Below are 25,167 nucleotides of genomic sequence, written 5' to 3' on the forward strand. Positions count from 1 at the left end.
GACTGTCGACAATGTTTTTGATTCACATTTCTTGGAATCATTTCACATCATGTAGCCGCCGTATATTTTTTTATGTTAGCATACGGTAATTTTGAATCTTCCCAAGTCCCTAATTTTCAAATGGAGAAACCCTGTTTTCAATTACTCGTATTACTGAGTGCAATACTATATATATTTATACACCCATTCGACTTGAAAAATTAAACACCATTCAGATATCTGTTTTAACTACTATTTGAGCTTGTTTTTATTTGGTTACAATGATAAAGGGTTCATTTCCTCAGCCAGAAAACGTGTTTTTTATTACGACTGATTTAGATAGCGGTAGTGCATTTGTAGATGTATGTAATTTATACCTTAATGGAGGCCTTGGATACTGGCACCAACTGCTGCGAGCACTTACGTATTTCATGCTCAAGCTTTAATATTCCTTATTAAATGTTCACACTTATATTAAGTAAACAACTACTTGAACTTGTGTAAAGGCACGGAAACATGATTAGCTTGTGTTTGACCCCATATGTTAGGTTACACACTTAGACTTGTACTTGTAAGTTGAGAAGGGAAATGAGATGGAATTTAAAGGGCGGCAGTCGTCGTGCCGCGTCCTGTTCGATATAGAACTCATAGCGACGTATACAACGCGTGTAAACACTTTTAATTATTCCAAAAGTACAGGCAACTACTAGTATAACCGACCGAGCGTTCGCAGGCAAACCCGTGACACAAACAACCTCTTCAAGTTCACCAATCATCTTCATAGGTCATCTTGATTCGACCTAATAAACAAATGAGAAATAATTAAATCCATTCAAAAGTGTCACGTAATGATTAAAAAAATAGCCTAGTTTTTCGAGTGTTTTCCAAGTACGAAATAATTTGTAGAGAAAATTTGTTCGAGTAAGTGGTATATTTAGAACAATTCCCATGTTGAAGCATTATTTCATAAAAAATTTGTATTCACCCAAAATTTTATAATTCGTGACATTAAATGTTATTTTTTTCACCATATGTAAATTTGAGGTATGATGAGATTTTTTTCTAAAAACCAATCATGGCCCAAATGTCATTAATTTTGTGGACCCGTGTTTTGTTGGAAAAGTAGTTCGGTGACTATATAATTTTGTCTGAAAAAATAAAACCACATTGTAAAAGTAAAAAAAAAATGTTCAGTCTTTACTAGTAGCCAAAAGTGGAGAGTATTCGGTATTTTGTTAGCATGTTTAAATATGTGTATGCATCTTGAAAGAAACAGCGTTGATTTGGCAGTTAACGTAGCAGTATTCGCTTGACGCAATAATGAAAATATTAGTGCGCGTGCGCTTCAAATTAGGCGCATTCGCATATTAAATTGTTTCATTGATCGAATACTGTCATGTTTGTAGCGTATTTGTCTGGATTTCGAGATGGAATGTTATCGATAGTTATCGGATTATAGGTCATTCGAATTATCGTTAATGGTAGACATTGATTGAACAGTGTGCAGTGTGGTGTGTCGCGGGATCATATTGTACATGGCGATGATACCACATAGCAAGGTATACTAGTAATTGAGTAATCGTGCACATTGCACAGCAAGGCTCCATTAGGTTTGTATCCCTAATATCACATCCGGGTCCAAGGGTCCGGGTATCGGGTGTAAAACCGAGAATTGCGATGAAGATGAATGTGGTTGTTGACGCTAAATTGTACCGTGCAATTTGTGACAGCACACATTGTTATTCAAGTATCTGGCGTGCATTCAACCAATTTAGAACGTTTCAGTATGTCGGGGGAATTTAGAAAATAAGTATTATTCTGCGATATCGCGGTTCCGGACATTTGAGTTCAGGTACTATGCGGTTCTAAGAACACGGAGTTACAGCCTGTTCCGTAGTCTCTTTGGCTACTCTGTGTGTTCCTCGTCTTGTAAACAGAAATTGGCACCAAATAAAGCCAAAACTAGGACATCATGTCGGAACATGTGTGTGTGTGTGATGACACACTCCGACACAAGCCACGTAATACCCTTACTTTGTGATAAGGGACCCGTAATGATGCATTGTTCCGGTCCCCGCTAACTGTTAAATTGCAACCTCTTGAAAAATACCTTGACTCTCCCATTTTAATGCAGCACTTCCGTAACACCGCGTCGTGTTCGCTGTGGGTCCCATGCGACGTACACAGCGCGTGTAATAACATCAAACACGCGCTACACGACTATTTTGGCGCTTTCAGGACCCCGGTTAAAAATTAACTATTACAGACTATCGATAATTCATCTGACAAGTAAAATTGTCTGTATTAATAGTTATTTATGTATCATAGACGTGACTGCATCAACATTACACTCCTTGATGACCAGTACTTAATAACATACCGTACAATTGCTAAGATGAGTATTTCGAACGCGTACTGTTGCCATCAACATGCCGTGTGCTTGCCCCGTGGTGATAGCTGTCTGGGGTTTGGAAAATTGCAATGCACTGAATGGCAATATGCCGCTGATCGCTTTCTTTATTCTATTGATGGGAATTATTCAAGGTGGTCGCAAGCATGATAACACCGTGACGTGTTTTAGTCAGTATTGTAAATCGTGAATAAAAAGAAACATTTGAATCGAGTTTGAACCAGATTGGAAAATGTGTGCGTCAGGGAGAACGATAAGGTGAAAGTAGATATTGCGTAGTAAAACCTGAATTCATAAAGTAGAAGAGGCGGGGAGCTCAGTCGCATTTTAGGTGGATACAGTCCGAGCTTAAAGACACGGATTGAATACTTTGTTGTATTGTCGCTGACTAGTGTATTATTCTCTGTCCATTTCGCTCCAAGCTCGACATCTCACTCAACAGTATAAAATTCAGAGTTGCTGCCCAGACCACCAAATATGTGAGTTTGGGGCATGCGCCCTCTCTGATGGGAGACGATGATAACTGCCGTTCCCGTGTACTGTTTCGGCTCTGGGTGTTCAATCCCGGGGACGAGTGACAACTGTCTAAATAGTGTTCTGGGTCTATAATTACGTTTGTTGCCCGTTGATCTGCTAAGGAGTCAAATAATTACATTAAATTGGTGTTATTTACCCAAAGTCAATTCTTAAAGGGGGTCGTTATCTGCGCATTCGTCAGATGGCCTTAGCGTGCCATTGTTTACAAACAAGCGTCTACCTATGAGCCTTTGCGTTTTTGACGTGTGTTGTTATCGTCGCTTGGAACTCAATTCCCGCGCGTGCGCAAGTGACGACCCTCCCACTTTAAATGACTACAGTCGTTGCTCCACATAGGGACTCGTTTGCATACACATGATGAATGGCGTAAGTGTAGCATGCTGTTGTTAGGACGCGACGCGACTGGACCCGTGACTATATCTGACGCATCATTTCTACACGTCACAGACTAGTAGCGCCGCGTGAATTATTCATAGTAACACATCAAAGCTGTGAGTGACTGCGAATAAACTCCGAGAAACAATAATTAATGACCATACTGTGATCTTTAGCATGAACAATCAATTGTATATTGAACAGTTGAGAGGGTAAGTATTTTACCATCGCCGCCCTGCACCATTGTTGCTTTCAAGTTACCGATTATTTGCTTGATGAACCGCACTCTCGCCACTATTATTTCCGGGGGTACCGAGACCGTGTTTTCATTAAAGATGGATGAAAAGCGGAATCAGACTATGTTACATGTACAGCGTTTGGAATAATCAAAAAAGCTTATTGTACGTCGAAACCTCCGATCAAGTGTTCAGAATTTAACAATTCGTGACAAATTGACTTTTTCGTCACATGTAACCGAATTTGAGATATGATGATGTCATTTCATCATATAAACCAATGGCTCAAAGATCAACAATTTCGTCGATTCTTGGCAAGTGTTTTGTAACATGTTCCATATCGAAAACCACGCAGCGCGACGACCACTACCCTTTGATAGTTCTGCGAACGCCAGCATAGAATAAAACCGTATTGTAAAGGAATCCTGACGATCTGTTTTTTTTGGTGGCAACTAGTATTTTTGTACATACACCTTGATAGAAACATCGTTGTTTAGGTAGTATTCGTTTCCATGTAATGAAGAGTAATGATACACGTGCGCTTCGGAATTTATTATAACGTACATGTTATTATTGTACATCTGTCACCGTAACGCCATAAGTTACAGCGTGCCGTAGTTTTGCGGTATTGCACTGGATATTTTCATCCTACCGTATTAGGAAACGCGAATACCAAATATTGAGCGATTACGCGCGTAAGCGTCCTCCAACAGGGTTTGACCGAACCCACACAAAGAAGTTCGCTAAATCTGTTCTTAGACTAAACGTTTTGGATTTCGGCATTCCCATGATGTATTCCTGGGAGGAAAAGATGCATAATAATACTAGTAACTAAAGGTTATTACGAGGATACTGCAAATGCACGTCGGTCGATACTGTCGCTGTACTGTCTTCGTTCATACTTTGCAGTATCCTCGTAATAACGCGTGCACATTTTGCGGCTTGTATCAATTATTTAAACATCGTCAAATAAAACAAAAGTTGAAACATAGAGCAGGCGAAGAAACCATGGAACAGGGCATGCCTCCCGAGCTCTGGTGCATGCTTAAACTGCCAAGATCTGTGATATTGCCAAATACTCCTTGTTTGACAACTTCCTTAATAATATCTCATTAATAACTATCATAATTTTGTTTTACAGATTTTACTGGTGTGTTATCAAAAATTATTACTAAAATGCTGATTATTGGGTTTGCAATTCGAATATCTTCACTTTGCTTTTTCATGGTGCCGTAACCAACTGGATATCAGAAAATATGTAATATTAATGTGTACAACTCGTTTCACGTTATTGATATTCAAGGTGCAAATGATCTGAAACAAACTCACTACTTTGAACTGATTTTTGAATACAGTTGAAACTTCCCCCAACTCAATAGATTTGTTATTACCATGGATAGTGCTAAGCGTCGTTAGTTTTTCCCCATTCCCGGGTTACAAGAACCTTTCTGTGTGAAACCAAGAGGTTAAGGGGTGACTAAGCACGTCTATGCCGTAAAGCGTTTTAAGTAGCCGGCGTAAAGTGTCAGTGATTAGGTCCCGTTCATTCGCCCTTATTGGTGAGCATGTCACGTTCCTAAGTGAATCTGCTGGGCCGGACACCTGCATCATATCACAACCGGCCATTAAAGTATATGCAAATTGACGTAGGGGATTGCGTATGTCTCTTTCTTCGCTAATTCGATTTGACTAGCAATATTGCTTGCATTCCCAAACAACAACTTAATGGATGCATGTTCTAATACTGTCTAGTTACGTCGAGCATACATAATCTTCCGACTCAGTGTTTGCGGCATTGCGTTCTAGGTAAATGTGGAAATTGATTTTGAATATCGTAGCAATTTTCTAAGTCACACCTGAATAATTCTACTTCTCAGCAAATAGTAAAAGCAGGTGGATTGGACTAGGTTCACTGAGCATCTGGATTTGTGTTCTTGTTACTATGGTTACAAATGAATAATGGATGTATTTTATTCGTATTTTGGTTGATCTGCACAGCTGACCGAAACTTGGAAATATTGTGTTGGCCTCGCGCGAAATGTGCATACGATTTTAAATCACTGATACGTACGATTCATTAAAAGCACGTGTGCAGAGGCTTTCGTTCATATTTAAGAGACTCAAAAGCATGCATAACTAGGTGGGCTGACGAGCTTGTCTATTTTTATTTTTATCCAAATTCAAATCGATATAATTTACATAAAATATAATGTAAAATGGAACTACGTCATAATACGTCAAATGTATTTCACCATGAACTGAATGTATTCAAAATCTAGCCATAATCAGTTTGTGAGTCGTGACCTTTGACCGAGTTTTTCTCATACGAGGTGTGTTCAATTAGCAGCTTCTTGGGTAAATGGATTCAATTAATTCTAATTCGCCTCACGTACCTAGCCCCATTATGCTTACAATTCGAAGACGATTCATAAGATTCAGGTCTAAGTGAGCGCAAATGATTCAGAAAATGTGTTGGACATACATAATGTTCAACACCTTTATCAATAGACGATTTGTGGGTTGTTAAAGGTGTGCGTGGCATGGCTTGTTCGAAGTTCGAACTTGACGCATACCATCAACGGCTCATACCCAAATTTACATAAAGCTACCACACCTAATCCAGAAGTTTGCTGTAGGTAGTCGAATATATACCTAAAAAATCTTGGCGTTAAGGCAAATTGTGGACACACACAAATATATAGCTGCGCGTCGGTCGATACTCCCGCTGTACTGTCTTCGTGCATACTTTTCAGTATCCTCGTAATAACCTTATTATACATCTTTCCCCCCAAGGATACATCATGGTATGTCGAAATCTAAAAAAGTTTAGAACAGATTTAGCGAACTTCTACGCTTACGCGCGTAATCGTTCCATATTTGGTATTCGCATTTCCTAATATGGTAGGATGCAAATACACAGTGCAATACCGCAAAATTACGGCATGCTGTAACTTATGGCGTTAGGGATACAAATGTATAATAATAGTATATATTATTCAATCAATTTAGACGATCGTACAATTCCACGCGAAAATCCAATTCACGAAGATACTGTCGCGTGAGCTGGATCGATGAGATCATGTTAGTGAGATCCAAATGTCTCGTGTGCTCTACACCCAGAGGACGTCGCCTCATCCGACGTCACGTGACTACCACATGTTAACAAAAGAGCAATAATTGTCCGTTTTTCAAGCGTGGAAATCCATTAGCAAAATAAATTGAACGTCGTTTGTAGGAATGTAGTTTATTGTCCTGTTTGCATTTCCATTCTGTAGATACCGAGTTACACGTGTGAGCATCATTATATGTTTTACTATGGAACTCTTGTCTGTATCGTGTTGATATAACATCTGTTGGCGTGTAAAGAATAAACCATTAAGACGAGGGATGGGAGGGGTAATTCACTCAGTACCTGTATGGTCATTGTTTTATTTTTATAAATCAACACTTTGTTACTGTTGATATGCAGGTTTGTGATTCTTAATGACATCAGTAGATATTTTGTTCATATGTAAATTAGATGAGATGAGCAATACATTTGTAATCTGCGACATGTTAATTGTGAATTTCAACGCCCCCCTAATCAGTGCGCTTTGTGTGATTTTTCAAACATGCCCGGGCCAACATAATGGTGTACATGCAATTTTTTTTTTATCTGTTCATGCTTTTTGTTTTAATCATTTATTAATTTATTCAAATTAATGTAACCGATTTGAATTAAGATGGCTGACTGGTGGCCATTCTATATTATTCACGTTTGTTCAAATAATGGTATGTACATTAATTTGTGTGTGTCGTAACCATTTTTCAGCTTTGAAAAAAAATCTGCTGTATTGAAAAAACACACACAGGTGGGTTACAAATTAGACCACTGATATCAGGAACAAACACTTGGATAAGTGGACAGGTAATCAACACCAACATTTGAGTATGTAAATTTTATGAAACGAATAAGACAAAAGAAAAAATCGCGATGTGTGCAATATGTTCATAGCATAATCAACGTCACATGATGTGTATAGCAACGTCACATGATGTGTATAGCAACGTCACATGATGTGTATAGCAACGTCACATGATGTGTATAGCAACGTCACATGATGTGTATAGCATCCATGTTATATCAAGTAGGTTTACATGACATTACCCTAGATTCTGAGTGTTTTTCGAAATATCTAGATAAATCTTCAGCAGTGTCATCATCGATCTTTTTTCCACGAAGCAGACCCTCTTCTCAACATGATATGGGCTGAGCTTGTTTACGAAAGACATCGATACCCTGTTCAATTAATTCCCGCATCCAAACAAGCACGTAACTTCTGAGATAATCCTGCAGCTTTTGCCAAAGACATTTAAATCACCCATTTCTTAATCTTCTGACAGGGATTTTTAATAACGACACATACACTGCTCAATGTATCAGGTGCATATGGTTTACCGCACATACTACTAACGTCCATGACGAAATAACTCATCGAAACGACCAATGAATCAATGTCAATACAACCTTGCAGATCAGCAGCGTGACAGCTCAATCTACTAGTAGTTACGCTCCTCGCGCGCAACTCCAAACATATATAAGTTTGTGATACATTTTAACAACAACAGCAATAACGAAGTACCTGGTTATTGCAGCAAAGCTCCACAAGAGTAACTAAATACTTTCTAAGCATCGAATTCAACGCAAGATTATGTCACAATATATTTATAGTTGGTTTGTTGTATATTAAGTCGCATAATACCTCGCCTCGGGCTTGTGTGTCTTATGTTCCGAGGCTACAGGGCATTATTCTGTACATATTATTATTTGTCTGGGAGCGTGTCGCCAACTGGATCACTTGATTATTCTTAGTGTCTGAATTAAGAGTATTTCGTCTCAGGAATATGGAGTATTACATTTTTTTGCTCCTTGCAATAAAGTGCACTCATGAAGCATAAAGTCTGTCAAGTTGATGTCATTGTTAAGATGGGTTAGATAGATATGTTAGAAGAAAAGTATACAATAACGATGCCATACTACATATTAAAGCGAGAGGGTCGTCACCTGCGCACGCGTGGGAATTGAGTCCCAATTGACGATAACAACACACACTAAAAACGCAAAGGCTCATGGACAGACGCTTGTTTGTAAACCATGACACGCTATGACCATATGACGCATGCGTAGGTGGCGACTCCCCCGCTTTAAACGAATGGACTGACAGAATATTTCAGACAGATATATAATAGTAACAATAAATAATACCAAAATACAATTCCCGCTGGTTGGGGCTAACCATAAGGCGAGTAACATGGCGCATGTCGTTAACATACCATATCAGAATCGTAAATTTGCATATGACGCGAACCATTTTCCTGGGGGGCGCATACTCACAACATAAGCGAATCTACCGAACGATGTCCAGGCTTTCACTCCCAAGCTGTATTATAGTTATAATGATCAAAACCGATAGTTTAACGCATCATTGGAGACGGATTGTCTTCAATAGTTCGATAAAAGATATGTTATGCATCGGCGATGAACGGTAACAGTTCGCCCACCATTTCCTATCTTCTGCATAAATCCGACAAACATGATTTAACTGTTACGCAGATTTGTCCACGAATTGATACTGATCTTAAAAACGTTTCATCGGTGATAAATTGGAGATGTAATGCTTTCAGACTTTGATAACTTTACAGTAAATGCGTCCCTTTTATGCTGTCAATAATATATTCAATGTCATTTATTTACACATTCAATAGATTTTTTTCCGTGTGTCGAGTATTAAAATCTATTAATTAAACGTCAGTCAATCGCTAACGACTGTCATGCATGATTCCTCACCGTGACAGCCAACGTTTGGTTTTGCCTGTGCCATAATGCATGAAATGTTAATTTCTGAGCATGTAGGGTTCAGATATTGAACTACTTATATATTTTTGTACTTATATATTAAGCTTAGGACTTAATGAACATTGAGCTCGGCACATGGAAATGTTCGGGCATCTTGGATCTGTAGTGCTGGATACAATAATAGTTGGAAGCGGAAACACCCCATTGGATGTTTGTCCCCAGTTCATTCATAAACCCTAACCATCTTTATTTGTCAAGGAAAATAATTTGATTTGGGGAAACAGAGCTAAACAACACGTACGACGGGAGGGAATACATCCGAAATGTTTTCTCGGGGTTTCGATTTGAATTCATCACTGTTTAAAAAGAGATACAAAGATGGTGTCAGTAAATACGTGTCAAATACATGGTGGATTTCATGTGAACAGCAGAAAACAGTGCCGCAAAGGCGTGAAAGAAACAATCGGTTGTATAAAACAATATCCCAGGAACAAATTACAAATATTTACTTATTTTGTTGATAGGTTTTACTTGATTGTTAGTTGGTTATTTTCAAGAAACCATGCTCGCTTTTGCAAAACCACGCCCGAATACCCTGGACGACCTGGACAAATATTTTTATTTTATTTATTAATTATAAGTAGAACACTGTTTGTCTGTTGAATCGGTGAGATAATTGTGTTACCTCTGTTGAATTTTGTACGTAAAGCTTCAGCACAATACGATTACACTTTGCAGTTTATGCTTGAGTGGGTTCGCAGATCATTGATGAATTGAAATCTGTTGGTGACGTGTGCGAAAAAAAGCGTCGTCGTCGGCTCAGTGGGTTACTTCATGTCAGACACGCTGAACTTTGACCTCACGCACTAAAGACGCTGTAGCAATAACATTAGACTACCATTCGATTAACGGCGACAATAAAGGAAGCTCGTCAGCTGGAAATCTCACGTCATTACTAGCTGGACTAGTCATTTCCGTCCATCAAGTACACAACCACGAACGTAAGTCATTGATATATAATTAGTTTGTATGCGAAAGAGATTTGAGTCTGACAAAATAATTGAAGAAATCAAATGAACTATTCTATCTTGTTCCCAATTTAACCCTTTGCAATTTTTCCCGCCGACAATTTGATTTAACATTTTGTGCATTTCCATGTATTTTTTATACAACTTCTTTGTTATTTTCGAGCCTGATCCGAATCGAAATCAACTAATATTGGAAATAATGGAAATTATAGGAACATTTGGGAAATGTGAAAGAAATTAAATTAAACAATATTTTATCCCACTATGTCGATCAAATTATACAAATTTATATTTTAACAAGGTCAACTACCATAATACCCCCTCAAACACAAACGGACTAATAGTGTCATTTATGTCCTCTCTTATCTATTTGTTCGTGTTTTTCATTCAATTACTTAACGAGTGCATATAATATATCTAGTGTTTTGCTTCCATATATGGCGGTAATTTGCATTTTTTCCCACTATACATTGCAAAAAATTGACCACCGATACACCTTCTCTGGTAATGTTTAACTTGACATTTTGGAATTACGTGGTGGTAAATAGACAAAAAATGCGCCAAAAGAGTAAAACTGTCAGGATTTCGCGATGTTTCAAAATATATAACTTTCAATGTTGCGATGTGAAAGATAGATGTTTGGAGGAGGATTTTAGTGAATATTGGACGACTGACAACGAACGAGGGTGAACAAACATGGCGGATTTGTTAACGTACTCAGACTTAAATATCACATGACAACGAAACCGCAACTGTTCTATTGAAGAAAATTGAATCAGCATAAACGTGACATAAACCGGGTACATAAACAATATTAGCCACTGACAATGTCGACATTTTCAACTCACAGTTAATGAAGAAATGTTAGAATCGGCCACAGGGAGAAAACATTCATTACAACAGGTTAATTATGATTAAGTGCATGGGCGAGTTACTGTTGCCCGGAGGTCTATAACCTTCTGAAAAAAAAATGATGGTTTCAAAAGCTTGTTCTGGTTTTTACGACTATAAACTGCAGTATAACCATTTACGATACATGCCATATTGATTCGAATGGCTCATTCTACGTTGAGTTATCTGAATTGCTACTTGCCGATTTATACTGTACAACCTGTTGCCCGAAAATAGTTAAAAATCCAAGCAGTTAACCTAGATATTTCGCCCAACAAAACAACAATTATCTATAATATACATGGATGTGGATGATGTAATTGTTAAGTCCCGCCTCTGTCTAACCTTGGAGAAAATGCGGAAAGTACATACATACCTTCATGTGTTTTATTCATCTACTTCAATGGGTGTCTTGGGACGAGGACGTCACGTGACGCGCGTTCGGATTTGGTGTAAACAAAAAAATGTACTTTACGCGCATTGTACTATACGACGCGAGGGAACACTGGACACGACGGGTTTCGATGACTATGTGGTTTTCCAGATTGCATTTTAATAAATTTCGGTGAAAACTGGTTCGGTCAGAACCTCATATTTATAAACGCGTTTAAAATTCATATTAAATGTGGATCATCAAAATAGTTACGCGTTTTTTTCTTCTTTTAAGGCTGTATACCGAAGTTTTGCCCGAATAGCAAGTTAGTGCCCATCTTCTCTGACCAGAAGGTATTGTATGTCTTATTTAATGAACCCCAAATTGTTCGGACTCAAACTTGAGAAAACGATACAAGGAAAGACGCAGACATCGGAGGATGGGCAAATATTGCTTCAGGTAATGCAATGCGTGTTTTAATACACCTTTATCAAGAGCCGCGTTTTATTGATCTTCCGCGCATATTTGAAGATGTGACTCGTTTCTTTAAAAACACACCGCATTTACTTTCTGTTATTGGCTGTATAATATCAGGGTCGAGGAGGGGTTATCGAATAAGGAAGTACATGCTAATTCAATAACCAGGGGCGATCAGATATTTCTCATAGACAGAGACGAATCGCATGTGAAGCTATTCCCGCGTAGGTCACCGTCAATTTTCGTAATTTGTTCCTGCAAAACAACAAACGTTATACTGAATGTTTTGGCTCGGGGCAATGGTTATGATGTCCTCGTAAACCCTGAGATTGTTACCGTATTTTTCCCCGGGGTGATGACATTTAGCCAAGTGCAGGGTACATCGATAAATTTAACGGCAAACCAAATAAAATACGATGTTTGATTTGTGAAATGAGACAACTATTATTTTGAACTCAGGTCACTTAATACGATCACTACGAGTTGGACAAGGTGTGATGTGTTGCTATAGCAACAACCTTTCTGAGGCAGCGATTGCCAATCATGGTGGGATATGCTGCACTGTTTTTTTTTTAGGAAGGGACAGGTATTAGTTTTATTCCACTTGAGTGATTTCTGCGTGTTATAGATTTGACTGTGTAATCCTTGGTCCAATCATGGAAGGTACTAACGTTAGTACCTTCCATGGTCCAATGCGTGGCTGACGGAGAGGAGGAGAGCAAACAATGTTATCTTTGACAGAATTGAGATTAAAATTCCGTTCCTCTCGTTTGATTTGTTTTGCCGTGTGACGTATGGAATCACGTGACTGGAAACATCAGCACAAGCACGTTATATTTAGACTGACGTATAATTCGAGTCAGATCACCTTGTTGTCGCGTCAATTTAAAGGAAAGCGGTATATTTCACTCTTTATCAGTACACATTCATCCGAATTTATGACGCTTGCGGATGGGCATTCGTCACATTCTATTAAGTAGAGCTCATTTTTGTAGTAAATTGTCTGTTAAATTTTATAGTCTGCATTTCGTTTTTATTTCCCGCCCTTTACTCGTGTGTGGTTCTTATCGTCTGCGCTGCCATACTGCGCCGGGGAATAGCATTCATCATTCACGACTGCTTATTTACAAGAGTACTTTAAGTATGTGTCAAGTAATATTTTTTCACAGTACGTCATCACATATCCGCATATCTTTTCATCCTCGTCCGCAAGCTAGTTGTGCTGTAATGACTAAACTACATTTCCGGTTATATACTGAAAACGTGTATAGTTTTCCCTGGAATTGTTTTATAGTTTCAAATGTTGGCGTATTCACGAGCAGTTGACTGTGTCGTAGCGTACCGATCCATACGTTTAGTACTGGCCTATGATATTTGTGTTTACATCGTATTCCACAGGTAACCGACGATTTGGAAGTGTCCTATGTTCAACTTGAATGAGTCACTTTTTTTTACTAGACCGAAACTTTTCTGGTAAATGATGAATTTGATATTTAGTTATTCATAACATAATATTATATCAAAATATCGCTGAAATGTACTCACTGTTTGGGACTCCGTTCGTCGCTGTCTAGCTATTGACGGCCATGCTGGAGTTCATGTTAGTTCTCCATCGCAGGAACTAAGGAGACTGGCGTGACAGAGGAGACAAATGGTCGTAGATTACTAGCTAAAGGTTTTCATCACAATGTCTCTAGAGTAGTGGTATGCATATTTTTATGGTGGCCATATTTCGATAGCCCATGATATGGAGGATATGGGGGAGGGGGGGGGGGTATTCCCACACTGTATAATAGACGATGCCAGATTCAAAGCAGGACGTCATCAATAGATGGTCATGACCACCATGCACCCAGGGGCCGGTGAATCGTGTGTCGAATCGAGTTTTTTTTTATTTTCAATCAAAATAAAGACGAGAGACTCGGGCTCATGCCCTCGTGTCCCATATTATCTGCGGAACGTGTAACCGGTTAACAACATCATTACAATATTTAAAATTGCATGACGCTGTTGTTTCAAAAATATCACGTGATATAATGACGTATCCCATTGTCTATGAAACTACTTCTCTCGAATCATTTGTCTTGCGGACTTATAGACCAATTAGAATCCTAACTATCCCGTTGCCATGGAAACGGGTGACCTACTTCCACTAACAAGTTGCATTTTAACCAACATTCAATTATACTGTCTATAAATGGGAATTTACAAAAGCTCTATAAAATACAACCCACCCCGTTGTGTGTATGGAAGGCATTGGTTTGGAGATGTAAACGGTGAGCGATGAAAATTGGGTTTCAACTGCACATTTCCTTGTGCGTGTATTCTAACAAGCAGTAACATTGAAATGTTAATTTTCTTATGGCCATACCATTTCCATTCAATAACTCATTACAATACCACATTTTGTTCGCACAATATTTTTTTTTGTAACATGTTCTAATGACTCCACCTCAGTTTCCGCAACACAGCTTTAATTAACAAATATTTTGGGACGCTGAATCCAATTTTTTTACAGACTTGGAATGCTGTGTTGAAAAAAAAGCAACACGATGTGAATAATTATTATCTCTTGGGAAACAGAATCAACAAAATTTCTCGACGTTTTGGTGTTTTGTCGGATCACAATATCTTGAACGAAATAAATTGAACTTGAATTGGAACATTTATATTTAGTACAAATTGTACATGTCTGTTTTAAGCCCTATAGGTACCGCGTCATGTTCCGTGTGAGTTCCATGCTACGCAAGCAACGTATTTAAAATGCATTATAAAGTTATTCGAACGCGCGCAATGTGGCAATTTCGAGACCTGTAATGTAACTTTATGCAGGATACCCAATAAAAATACCATTAAAAAAAATGTGGCAATTTCGATCGTGGCCAAGTGATTTTCGGATGGGGTCTCCATATCGGCATATGTTACATAAATCAGCAATCAGTATTGTAACTAATTTATATTCCAGTTTATGTAAGAGTGCTGTATTTGTGGGGAAATAAAGACTAGTTTAAACTGAACTGAAGATCGAGGGATGCCTCGTGCTTCCGGAAGTTAGTTACCGAAAGGGAGGTCAATAGTCAATTATGTTCACCTGAAAAGACAATTATTGATAGGTGTAGCCGTGGAGCTAATAACTATGAATATTAACTTTGAGTTAGTTTCCATGTCACGTGACGACAGGTCCGGGGAATGAGAAATACTACCCTGATCGCGAATTATAATAATTACATCAATAACAGTTCCACGTTCAGTAGTAAACATGGTTCCGCATTTACCTTTTCCGGACTGTTAGTGATACACATTAGGAATCGGATTGATGCAATACACTGTCATTAATCATTAATCATTAATCGTATCCTCTGACGTCACTACAGAGCAAACATTGTGAGATTACTAACACACTAATTTATATCCAAATCCGATTGATTGTAATTGCTTATCGAGCTAACAGACACTGTAAGTGACGGGAATATGTCATATTTTTATAGCAATTATATTTCAACTTTTTGATCAATGACACAAATTTCTGTAACTGACATGAATTACGCTTGTTACACACCGAATAATACGCAGTGTAAAGTTTATTTATGAGTTTTCCATCTCGCGGATTTTTCTCATACACCGACTTTAAAGGTCACGCCTTCTAACGACGAAGCGCTTATGTGACGTCAACACGACGACGCGTGTGTGCGTGAGCAAATCAGCTCAAAACGCCAACTCTGGTTGCGTTGGTGTTCGCAATTTAGAATATAGCATTTCTGTGAAAAAAAGCAGTATATTTTATTGTGGACGACCATAGATCGGTGTCTTTCACACCCATTTACGTCACAGATTTATTTCGTCGTTAGAGGGCTTATAGAAGTGGTGTAATGTCATGTATGCTGTGTTTTTCTCTCCAACCATACACTAACGCAGTTTATTTCAAAGAACCCAGTTATTATTGCTGCTTGGGGTCTTTTTTTCTGAATCCATACATATCACTGTAAAAAAAATGCGAATGATAAAGTCGTCATCAGTTTTTGCATGACAGTCAATAGAATACTGATAGCGTGTCATTAGTGTCATTTACTGAGCTCATGTGACCCATCCCACTACATTGCGTTTATAATCATCATAAAATCACTTCAATGTCACGCGATTAATAATTAAAATAATCCCAATAATAGCAGCATGAAACCAACATTTTTTTAAAACTGTTAGCTACACTCATTTTCAGTTCATTTCTGATCAGGGTGTTTAGGGTCTCTGATCCCAAATCACCATATCTACTTCACTGTAATTACCGTAATTCACAATAGTAGCATAAATATAATTTATTATACCTAATATTATCTATTGGTAAACGGGTTGGATCTATTGTAATCACGTGATCTCCAGTATAAACGACCCGGGCTGATACTCATAATCGTGTGTTTTTATTAGATCGGTAAATTCACTATGTTGAATATCAAATCAGCTGGTCAATATTTCAGTGAGTGGCAACAGACCTACAGATGAACTATTGTCCTCGCGTTCGCCTCGGCCAGGGCTTTTTATTCTTTGTGTGTACCTGTACTCTCATGGTGTACTTGTCCTAGTGTGCGTATATCAGCTAATTTGAGCTCAAATCCCAATCCACCTAGCTGGCTGGCCGTGTAAGTACTTCGATGACGTAGTAACATCCCCCACGTGTGCGTACGTAATGTTTTTGTTCCCTGTTATTGTGAGTCACTGTTGTTGTGAGTCTATAACAGCATAAACTAGATATGACTCGATTACTATATTATTTCCTGTGCTTCTTCACTATTAATCAATATGCGTCCTTCCCTTATATAATTTAATTTGGGGGGTAATGACACCTTAAGTCACGCAGCAACCAAATATATGATAGGAGACACTAGGTGGCTGTGCACGCTCCGATTTCGCGTTGTGTACGTCGTCATATGCAAGTGGGACTCACATCGAGGACGACGCGAGCTGCAACGACCACCGCTCTTTACATATTTAGTATAGCTAGAGACTTCTTTCGATTTCATCATACCGTAAAGTGGTTAGAAGCGACCACAAAATATTCTGCATTTACAAGTCGCTAACAATAACCACAACACAGATGCGCTTTTTTTAGTTTAGCTACTAATACTATAGTCGATACTGAGAGACGTCGAAATAACGCCAATGATTGGAAAAAGCGTGCTAGGAAATTGACACAATTTGAATACGTACTCATTGATTTACCATTTAAATATAATATGAGATACTATTGGATATACATAATGTAACCGTTGCCATAGTTACACAATCAAGGCCACTCGTTATATATTCATTCAAAAAATGAGCCATTCATTTCAGGGTTGCGTTTAAATGAGACCTTTGTTGCGCACGTGTTTGGCCAGTGAGTTCCCAGCAGGACTTGCACCTCGATAAAAAAACGATGTGTTGAAATAAAGCGATGTATTTATACCCCCTGTGTTAAATGGTTTCTTCCACCCAATTTAACATTCCTATTTCACAAACACAGTTGGAAATAATATAAATGAACCACCTTCGGGTTGAAGTGGTAATTTTGATTTGTCAATTCTTGCTGGTATACGAGCAAAATAATCTTATTATGCTAATTTATGTTAATTTACCCGGAACGCTCAGCTAGCATCACAAACATCGTAATCTAGAATATTTCGTGTGTCTAAATTAAATCTACCGATGTGCGTTCATCGATCATTGGTAGTGTTTCGACTGGTTAATGCGTATGGCGTGTTGCAGTCGCTAGTTGTGTCAAGCTGCCGTGGCTATTCTATTGAACCATTGTACATTCACAATATCGTTCGTTTGTAAGTGAGTATACTCCGAACACGTTTTAAACCATCCAAGGCGAGTTTATTTCAATTCATGCGTTGAATTATATGTTATTCATACGTTGTTGTTGTTTTTTTACTTTGTAGACGATAGGCTCATTTATAGAAACAGCTCAGACAGTCGACAAAGACGCGATGGTGAAAGTGCTGAGTCTAAGTTGCGAGCCTGGTGACGACATCAAAACTACCGGCCCTAGGGTGAGTACGTATAGGGATTACGCACTGTGGTTTACATGTATTAATATTGAAACACGTCTTGCAGAGAAAAAAATAATCGATCTCGTCGCCAGTGTCTCTGCGTCAGACGTCGGAATCATTGCTCACTCTCTCCGATGAGCAATAGCATTAAAATGCCACAGAAAAGTTATTCTGATTTTTAGCGTAAAACGACGCGTTAAATGAATCATCCACGTCGACTAGACTTCAATCGCCACCTGTTTCAGGTAAAAGACGACTATGTCATATGTGTTTAGGGGAGCTGTATCCCTTCTAAACATCGTCATTAGGTGGCGATCTCAGTACCTGTATCCGTGGACCCTAGAAAGTCTTATTCTAAGGTTTTTGCACTGTGAAATCGTTCAAAATTAAAAAATAAATAAAAATAAACCCTTAATGAAAGAGTAATTAACATGAAATTTGATTTAGTAAAGTAATTTTATTCTCACTAGCTATTTCAAATCGTTTAGTCGTATGGCCAGTTTTGCTGACAGAGTTGATATTGAGTTAATACTCATCATCGACCGTAATTGCTATCATTTAGAAAGTCCGCATTACTTTGACGATAGTCAACGACTCTACCAAACTCACTGGTTATTTCACAGTAACGACAGCTATGTGTTTGAAGCGACATAACCATTAGCTACGGTTCATTGAAAAAGACTTAAAGGGTTTGATTTAGACTGCATGCAGAAGATCGTGAAATGATGAACTCAAAAACATGGTCTAATTATTGTCATTATATGCAATAGACACTCCGGAATCATTATGGGCGTCCTAATTACGGTGACGGTAGCAGAAATAATTCAAGACCGTGGTAGGGATTCTGCGCGATATCTGAAGTCCACGCATCCTGGTACGTTTCTATGGAGTCATCAATTGCAGCCCCCTTCAAAATCCAAACAGTCGTCATTGACATTCAAAACTAGTTTATTGTAAACCAACGTGAGATGCATGTATGACATTGGAAATTATTTCTGTTGTATGGCAACAATCATGATACTTCCGGTTCCGGTTTCGGTTCAGGGGTCAAGAATAATGATTAAATGCGCGTGTGCTATATTAAAAATCTAAATGACCATTGTGGTAACAAATAATTAAATGAATATGGCATCATTTGTGATAATAACAAGCATATAACTGGAAAGGGATTTTTTGGTTGATCAAACATTTATTCTCCAGTTGCGCAGATCTTGTTGGCATATGCGTAGAATGAACATCATAGCATTTTACCCCGAGCGTACCACAAATGTTAGACTGTCTACAGTCGGTCGTATCAAGGAAGCACGGTGTGCCGTTAGGCGGGACTAAAGTCCCTCGCTTGAAATGCTTCGAATGTTTGAATGCCCGAGAACTGTCGACAGTCTCCACAAATGTCATTACGAGTACGTAACTGCTAAGACCAATAATTATGAAATATCGGAAAAATCTCAGAGGTAAACGGAGCTCATGCACAACATATCCAAACGTTTAGGACCATGACCCTTCACTTTTTCAAAGACCATCAATGACAGATCATTCCCCTTGACCGGAAATAATCTGGTTGTCTTGCATGAAAAATACAAGCACTACTACGATTAATAGCCAGGTAAATTGAACTTCGGACCATTTTCGTTTATTCTATGCGATGGATTTTGGTAAAAGAAAATAAGAAATTATTTATTGGGGGGGTAAATATTTATACGCACGTTTTACAATGCTTCTAGTACTTTTCTATAATATTCAGCCTTCGTGATTCATAAGTTCACCAACCAGATCAATTTTCACAAAATGTTTCCACCACCCCCAGTTTTCTATTGGGGAACCCCGTAAATTACCCGTGTCAATGTAGGGGTATATGTGCTTTGAAACGGAAGTGTCTCTCCTCTAATTTCGAAAGAACATTCTTTATTAAAACTTGCGGTATTATTATTTGATCAGACCTCGCAAGTAAATTTTAATTAACAGATCTCATCCATAAAATAATATTGTTTAGTGATCAAGATACTATCGCAACACAAACCTCGGTATTCGCTTTATTTTCATGATTTTCAATTCAAACTGAAAGAAGCGGTTTCTATTGGTCGATGGAACAATATTGGAGCATTTTGGAATGACATCATTGCGCTCTGCGCTCGTTGATTGGCCGGTTGATTGGATTCAAGTGTCATAAATAGTTGTGGTCGCTGTAGTATATTAATATCTGTAAGTGTCAATAAATCTCCTTCAGTGTCATGAGAATTGATAACAGAATGATGTGTTCACAGCTGTTGTCGAAAGTAGTCATATTACCGTGAAAATCACATATTATTCATGAACAAATACTGTTGTATTTCTGTAACCTACATCATCGGTCAGTGTGTTTGTTGTAATGATACCTCAGTTCATGACATTACAAGTGGGTGGCCCGAATACGAGATCGTTATAACTCGAAAATATGTAATTTATTGATATCCTGATCACCTTTGAGGTCATAGGTCAGTTAGGTACATCAATAACTGGAAACGTTCCTGTTAAATCATAATTGTTATTGGAAATCAATATTAATGTCGCTTTTAATTGTAAACTGATATATTTTGAATGATATTGATGTCAATTTTTAGAAATATATCATAATTGGAAGAGTTTCCGGGTAAATTCGGCTCAGTAAGATGAACGCATATCAAAGCATTATGGACGGAACTTGTTTCTCCTGTGTGTGTTGGCATGAAAACTGTGGAGACTCTCTTGTCTTGTTTTGTTTTATTTCGATTTGAACAACGCAATTGTCGGTGTCAATAATCCACCCGTAGCTGCGACGACATTAGGCCGTTCTTAAAATATAGACACTGACGTTGTCTTTACACTCAAATTAAAGCGCGGTGGTCGTCGCGCAGCGCGTGTTCGAATTTCATGTGAATAAACAATGTATTTTACACGCATTGTATACGTCGCTATGAGTCCCATATCGAACAGGACGCGGCGTGACGACTGCCGCACTTTAAGGCCAACAGTGTACTCGCAGCGAACCACTGATTATTTTTCCTCAACGACGTACTGGGTCATTAGGTCGCTAATCTTTCCAGTAGATGAGAACGTAGTACATGTCATAGTACTTCCCAGGGTACAAGGTGGCTTCCCCTAAATATTGCCCTCGTGTTCGAAGCTTGGAGCAACCCCCTCCTCTGTGCGTTGCTCGGAAGAGCGAAGAAGTCGATGTAATTAAGTAATATTATTGGACTTTACACAATCACTGTATTGTGTACATTCCATGTAAACATAGTCAGTGACAAATAAAAAAAACGCCTTCAACGAGAAAGCATTACTCTTTTCTCAAATTGCCGTTTAGCGCATACATTTCACCGAAATGACCAAGTGATTTCAAGGCATGTGCTCACACAGCTGCGTCTCACTATGTCGTCTTCGACGTGCCCACGGTCTCATGCTAACGATCGTTTTGTGTAGATGTCTAGCATAATTTACTTCGCAAAGGTGATAACCGAATCATAAGAGTTATCGCTACTAGCATATGACCATTGTTCACTGTAATTTGGTTACCATGGTAATTAATCAATAAACGCCACGAATTATTTGACCCAAATATAATTTGATGTAGTATGTGTATGTATTTCCGTAAATGTTAGACCAAATGAACATCATTGTTCTCACTAGCAGAACAAGCATGATTATTCCTAAATAATTTCTTGAAACGTGAGTTCGAATTTCGATCGCCGCTCGTCGTGTTCAGGCATGGGTCCCACACGACGCGTGTAAACTACATTGTAAGTTTGCAAACCAAAAACTTAAACACACGGCTACGGGTCTACTGTTTGAATCTACGTTGAAGCATACATTCAGTACTATTACGTTGATTAAATCGATAAACTTCTGGAGTTCAGAGAATGCAATTTATTCAGTCGGCAGTCAGTTTTCAAAACTAATGTACCTTTTGACATCCGTATGTAACGGTTATGCAGTTATAAACATGCCTGAATGTTCGTATCCCACGGCGATGTTTCATTTTGACCTTTAGTGGGCGATTTTATGGACAACTTACCCCCCAGAACAATATACTCAATTCATTTGAGTACCCGGGGTTCGCACATAAAATTGGCCAATTTGCACCAGTCTATTACTTTCTTCATTAAATATGCATTTTTTAATAATTCCTTCGAGGAGACGGACAACTATTAGATTACTTCAGAGAGCGTGAAATGTAAACCCTGATCCCATCAGTCATAAACGATTTCTCACGATTCTTTCAAATTAATTTTTATTTCGAATCCCTATTCGGTTATAGTCCGCGGATTCGTTTACTGTCTAGAGGCCATCTTGTGTAATTGTTATTTTGTCCGTCGCGACGTCTGTTATGTATGATCGATTCTTGGCGTCGGTTGAAAGATAGTAGTACAACAATCCAAACTATCGTTCAAAAAAACATAAATTATTCTTTGCCGTTTGATGTTTGACGAAAGTGACACGATAATTTAGATTTATTTTAAGTAAGATATATGAACATAATTCTCTTTATTAAACTTCATGTATAGCGTATTATTCTGATGAGCGGGCAATCATGTGGAATGTCTGTATTAAATCAGAATTTATTGATCAAAAAAAAGCAGTAATGTAACGGTACAACGAGAAAGGCAAAGCGGAATTCTAGTGACAGTTTAACGGTAATCTAACATCTCTATCAGAATGACATAGCAGCAATTTGTCGACAACGTAACGGCTCTATAAAAACTCACGTACCGGCAGCGTCACGGTTACGAAATGGCTCTACGAGAACAACGTAACGGCACCGCAGGAACAATGAAATGGCGATGTGTCGGAAACGTACAACGATTCAAATAATGCTTGGTCTGTTTGAACTTCAAAAAGAAAGAAGACAGCAAACGGGGATCACCATAGTTCTGCTTCAAGTTGTTTCCATGGCAACAAATAGTTCACACTCTCTCAATGTGTCTATTTTCGAAGATGCCTTGAGCACAAAAATGTCAGTATATGCGCACAACCATTTTATAATGTAACTGATAACCGTGAACACATTACGGGGACAGTCAGATATGATAGATGACGCAACATTTGAAGAAAATATTTCTGTTTCTGTTCTGTTGTTACCTCTACAGTGAACAATTGAACCGTAAAATCAGATCACCTATTCCCGTAAATACAAAGATTCCGCCAGCGCAAACCGCGTGGGAGGGGGGTTATTTGTATTACTAGTAATTGGTGCGAATTTGTTACTAGGATCCGAAAGTTATTTTTTACTTGAAAGTGTGATTACGTTAGACGAAGGTTCGTTTATCTTCAATATGAAATAGATCACATTATCCCCCAGTCGCTGCGTGGTTATAAAACATTGATCACTCAAGATACCAAATCTGCTTCAGTTTACTGAGGTGATGTGCGGTGTGACGTCGCCGTGACATCGATGGTAAGCCAAAATAAGACTTTCAAGATTGCACACCATGGCACTCACCAATTTCATGATTAGTACGTGGCATATGACATCACCTAATCGCAGTGATATGTCACTGTAGAATGCAAAATCTGATGCACGGCTGTCAAACTGCCGTTTTCTAATTTTCTAGTGTTACTTTGTGGATAATGTTGTTATTAGAGTCAGATATAATTAGCGATATTATCGCATGCAGAACAGTCAACCCGTCGTTCGTGTAACCGTGTTCTATTATATAGTGAGCTATGCAAGGCATTATGAACTGCTTTGAAGCGGGAGGGTCGTCACCTGCGCACGCGCGGGAATTGAGTCCCAAGCGACGATAACAATACACGCTAAGAACGCAAAGGTTCATGGGTAGACGTTTGTTTGTAAACAATAACACGCTATGGCCATCTGACGCATGTGTAGATGACGATTTCCCCGCTTTAATACAATGTCTACTATGTTGATCAACTCTCTCTTTTGACGATACTCAGATTTTTAAAAACACGAGGTGCGTCGCTTTATTAGAACGTAATGTTGTACGCAGTGCTATTATCAAGGTTCAGGTAATACTAGTTGATAGGTGACGAGGAATGCGGCGGTGGTAATAGTAATCACGTACCTATTTATTGCGAGATCCGTCCCATGCGACACTGCAAGTTTTATGTGTTTATTTACACGAAACCCGCCTATAATAATATATGATGTCTATGGCTATAGTACATTACATCCCGGAACTGTGTACTGTACTCTCCGTAAATGCACGCGTGAATTGCTTTATTTTCGGTGTTAGCATGTTATCGACTTGCTGAGTTAATAACCTATCGTAGATTGCAGACGGAATGCCGACAATAGGCAGATGAGTACTAGGCACGAATCTCAGTAATTCCGAGACTCGTTCACTTTAAGTGCATTTGATCTATGGTTCCGTTGAGGCGTTTTGTGATCGATCGAGTGCAAGACAGTTGTGGTATTCGAGACAGTGACATTTACTGTTCAACAGCCGCTGCGCTGAATTCTTGATCTATGATCAGCATAGCGAAGGGGTCACTGTAATGTGACTCCATCTCAATACAACGTGTGGGGCTTCAGAGAGCAAAATACGGTCAGGCAATTGCGCAAGTCAGCAAAACTTTGCAAGTGTGGTGTACTGGCGATGATGTCACGTGATAATTATGTGACCATTATGATAGCGACACAATACTTGCACTTGTTTTCTACAAATTGTATAACTCGTTCTTCAATGACGTATATTTCTATGTTTAAAAATATGCCTCTCAAAAGTTTATATTCCCGCCAACTGCCAAAAAATGTGTTTAAGGGATCAACCATATGAAATCATGGGAATGGCTGGAAGAGTGTGACCAGTACATTTTTTTCGCGGTGTCTTATCTGAACATTTTAAATAGTCGAGCCCTTAGCTTTGTGTGAGCGTTGAAACTGAATTCCGCGCGATGAACCAAGAACAGTCGTGTGCGGCGCTCTCTGGGAGTTGAGGAGTTGAGTTCCATGCGACAATAACAACACACGCTAAAACGCAAAGGCTCATGGGCAGGCGCTTGTTTGTAAACAAT

At 38.6% G+C, this 25,167-nt stretch overlaps 1 protein-coding gene across 4 annotated transcripts in view; it reads left to right on the forward strand.

The window, feature by feature from the left end:
- Nucleotides 1-25,167, forward strand: part of LOC102805246 (uncharacterized) — a 56,805-nt gene that overhangs the window by 23,748 nt on the left and 7,890 nt on the right. For 2 of the 4 annotated variants that reach the window (XM_085493570.1, XM_085493571.1), the window contains exon 3: nucleotides 18,061-18,171. In XM_085493570.1, coding sequence (XP_085349696.1) covers nucleotides 18,061-18,171 — 111 coding nt within the window. Of the gene's footprint in view, nucleotides 1-17,802; nucleotides 17,954-18,060; nucleotides 18,172-25,167 lie in introns of those variants that run through there. The other 2 variants (XM_085493573.1, XM_085493572.1) reach the window with 2 other exon arrangements.

Source organism: Saccoglossus kowalevskii, chromosome 19, assembly GCF_978046115.1.
Source record: "Saccoglossus kowalevskii chromosome 19, keSacKowa6.1, whole genome shotgun sequence".
Classification (NCBI taxonomy): domain Eukaryota; kingdom Metazoa; phylum Hemichordata; class Enteropneusta; family Harrimaniidae; genus Saccoglossus; species Saccoglossus kowalevskii.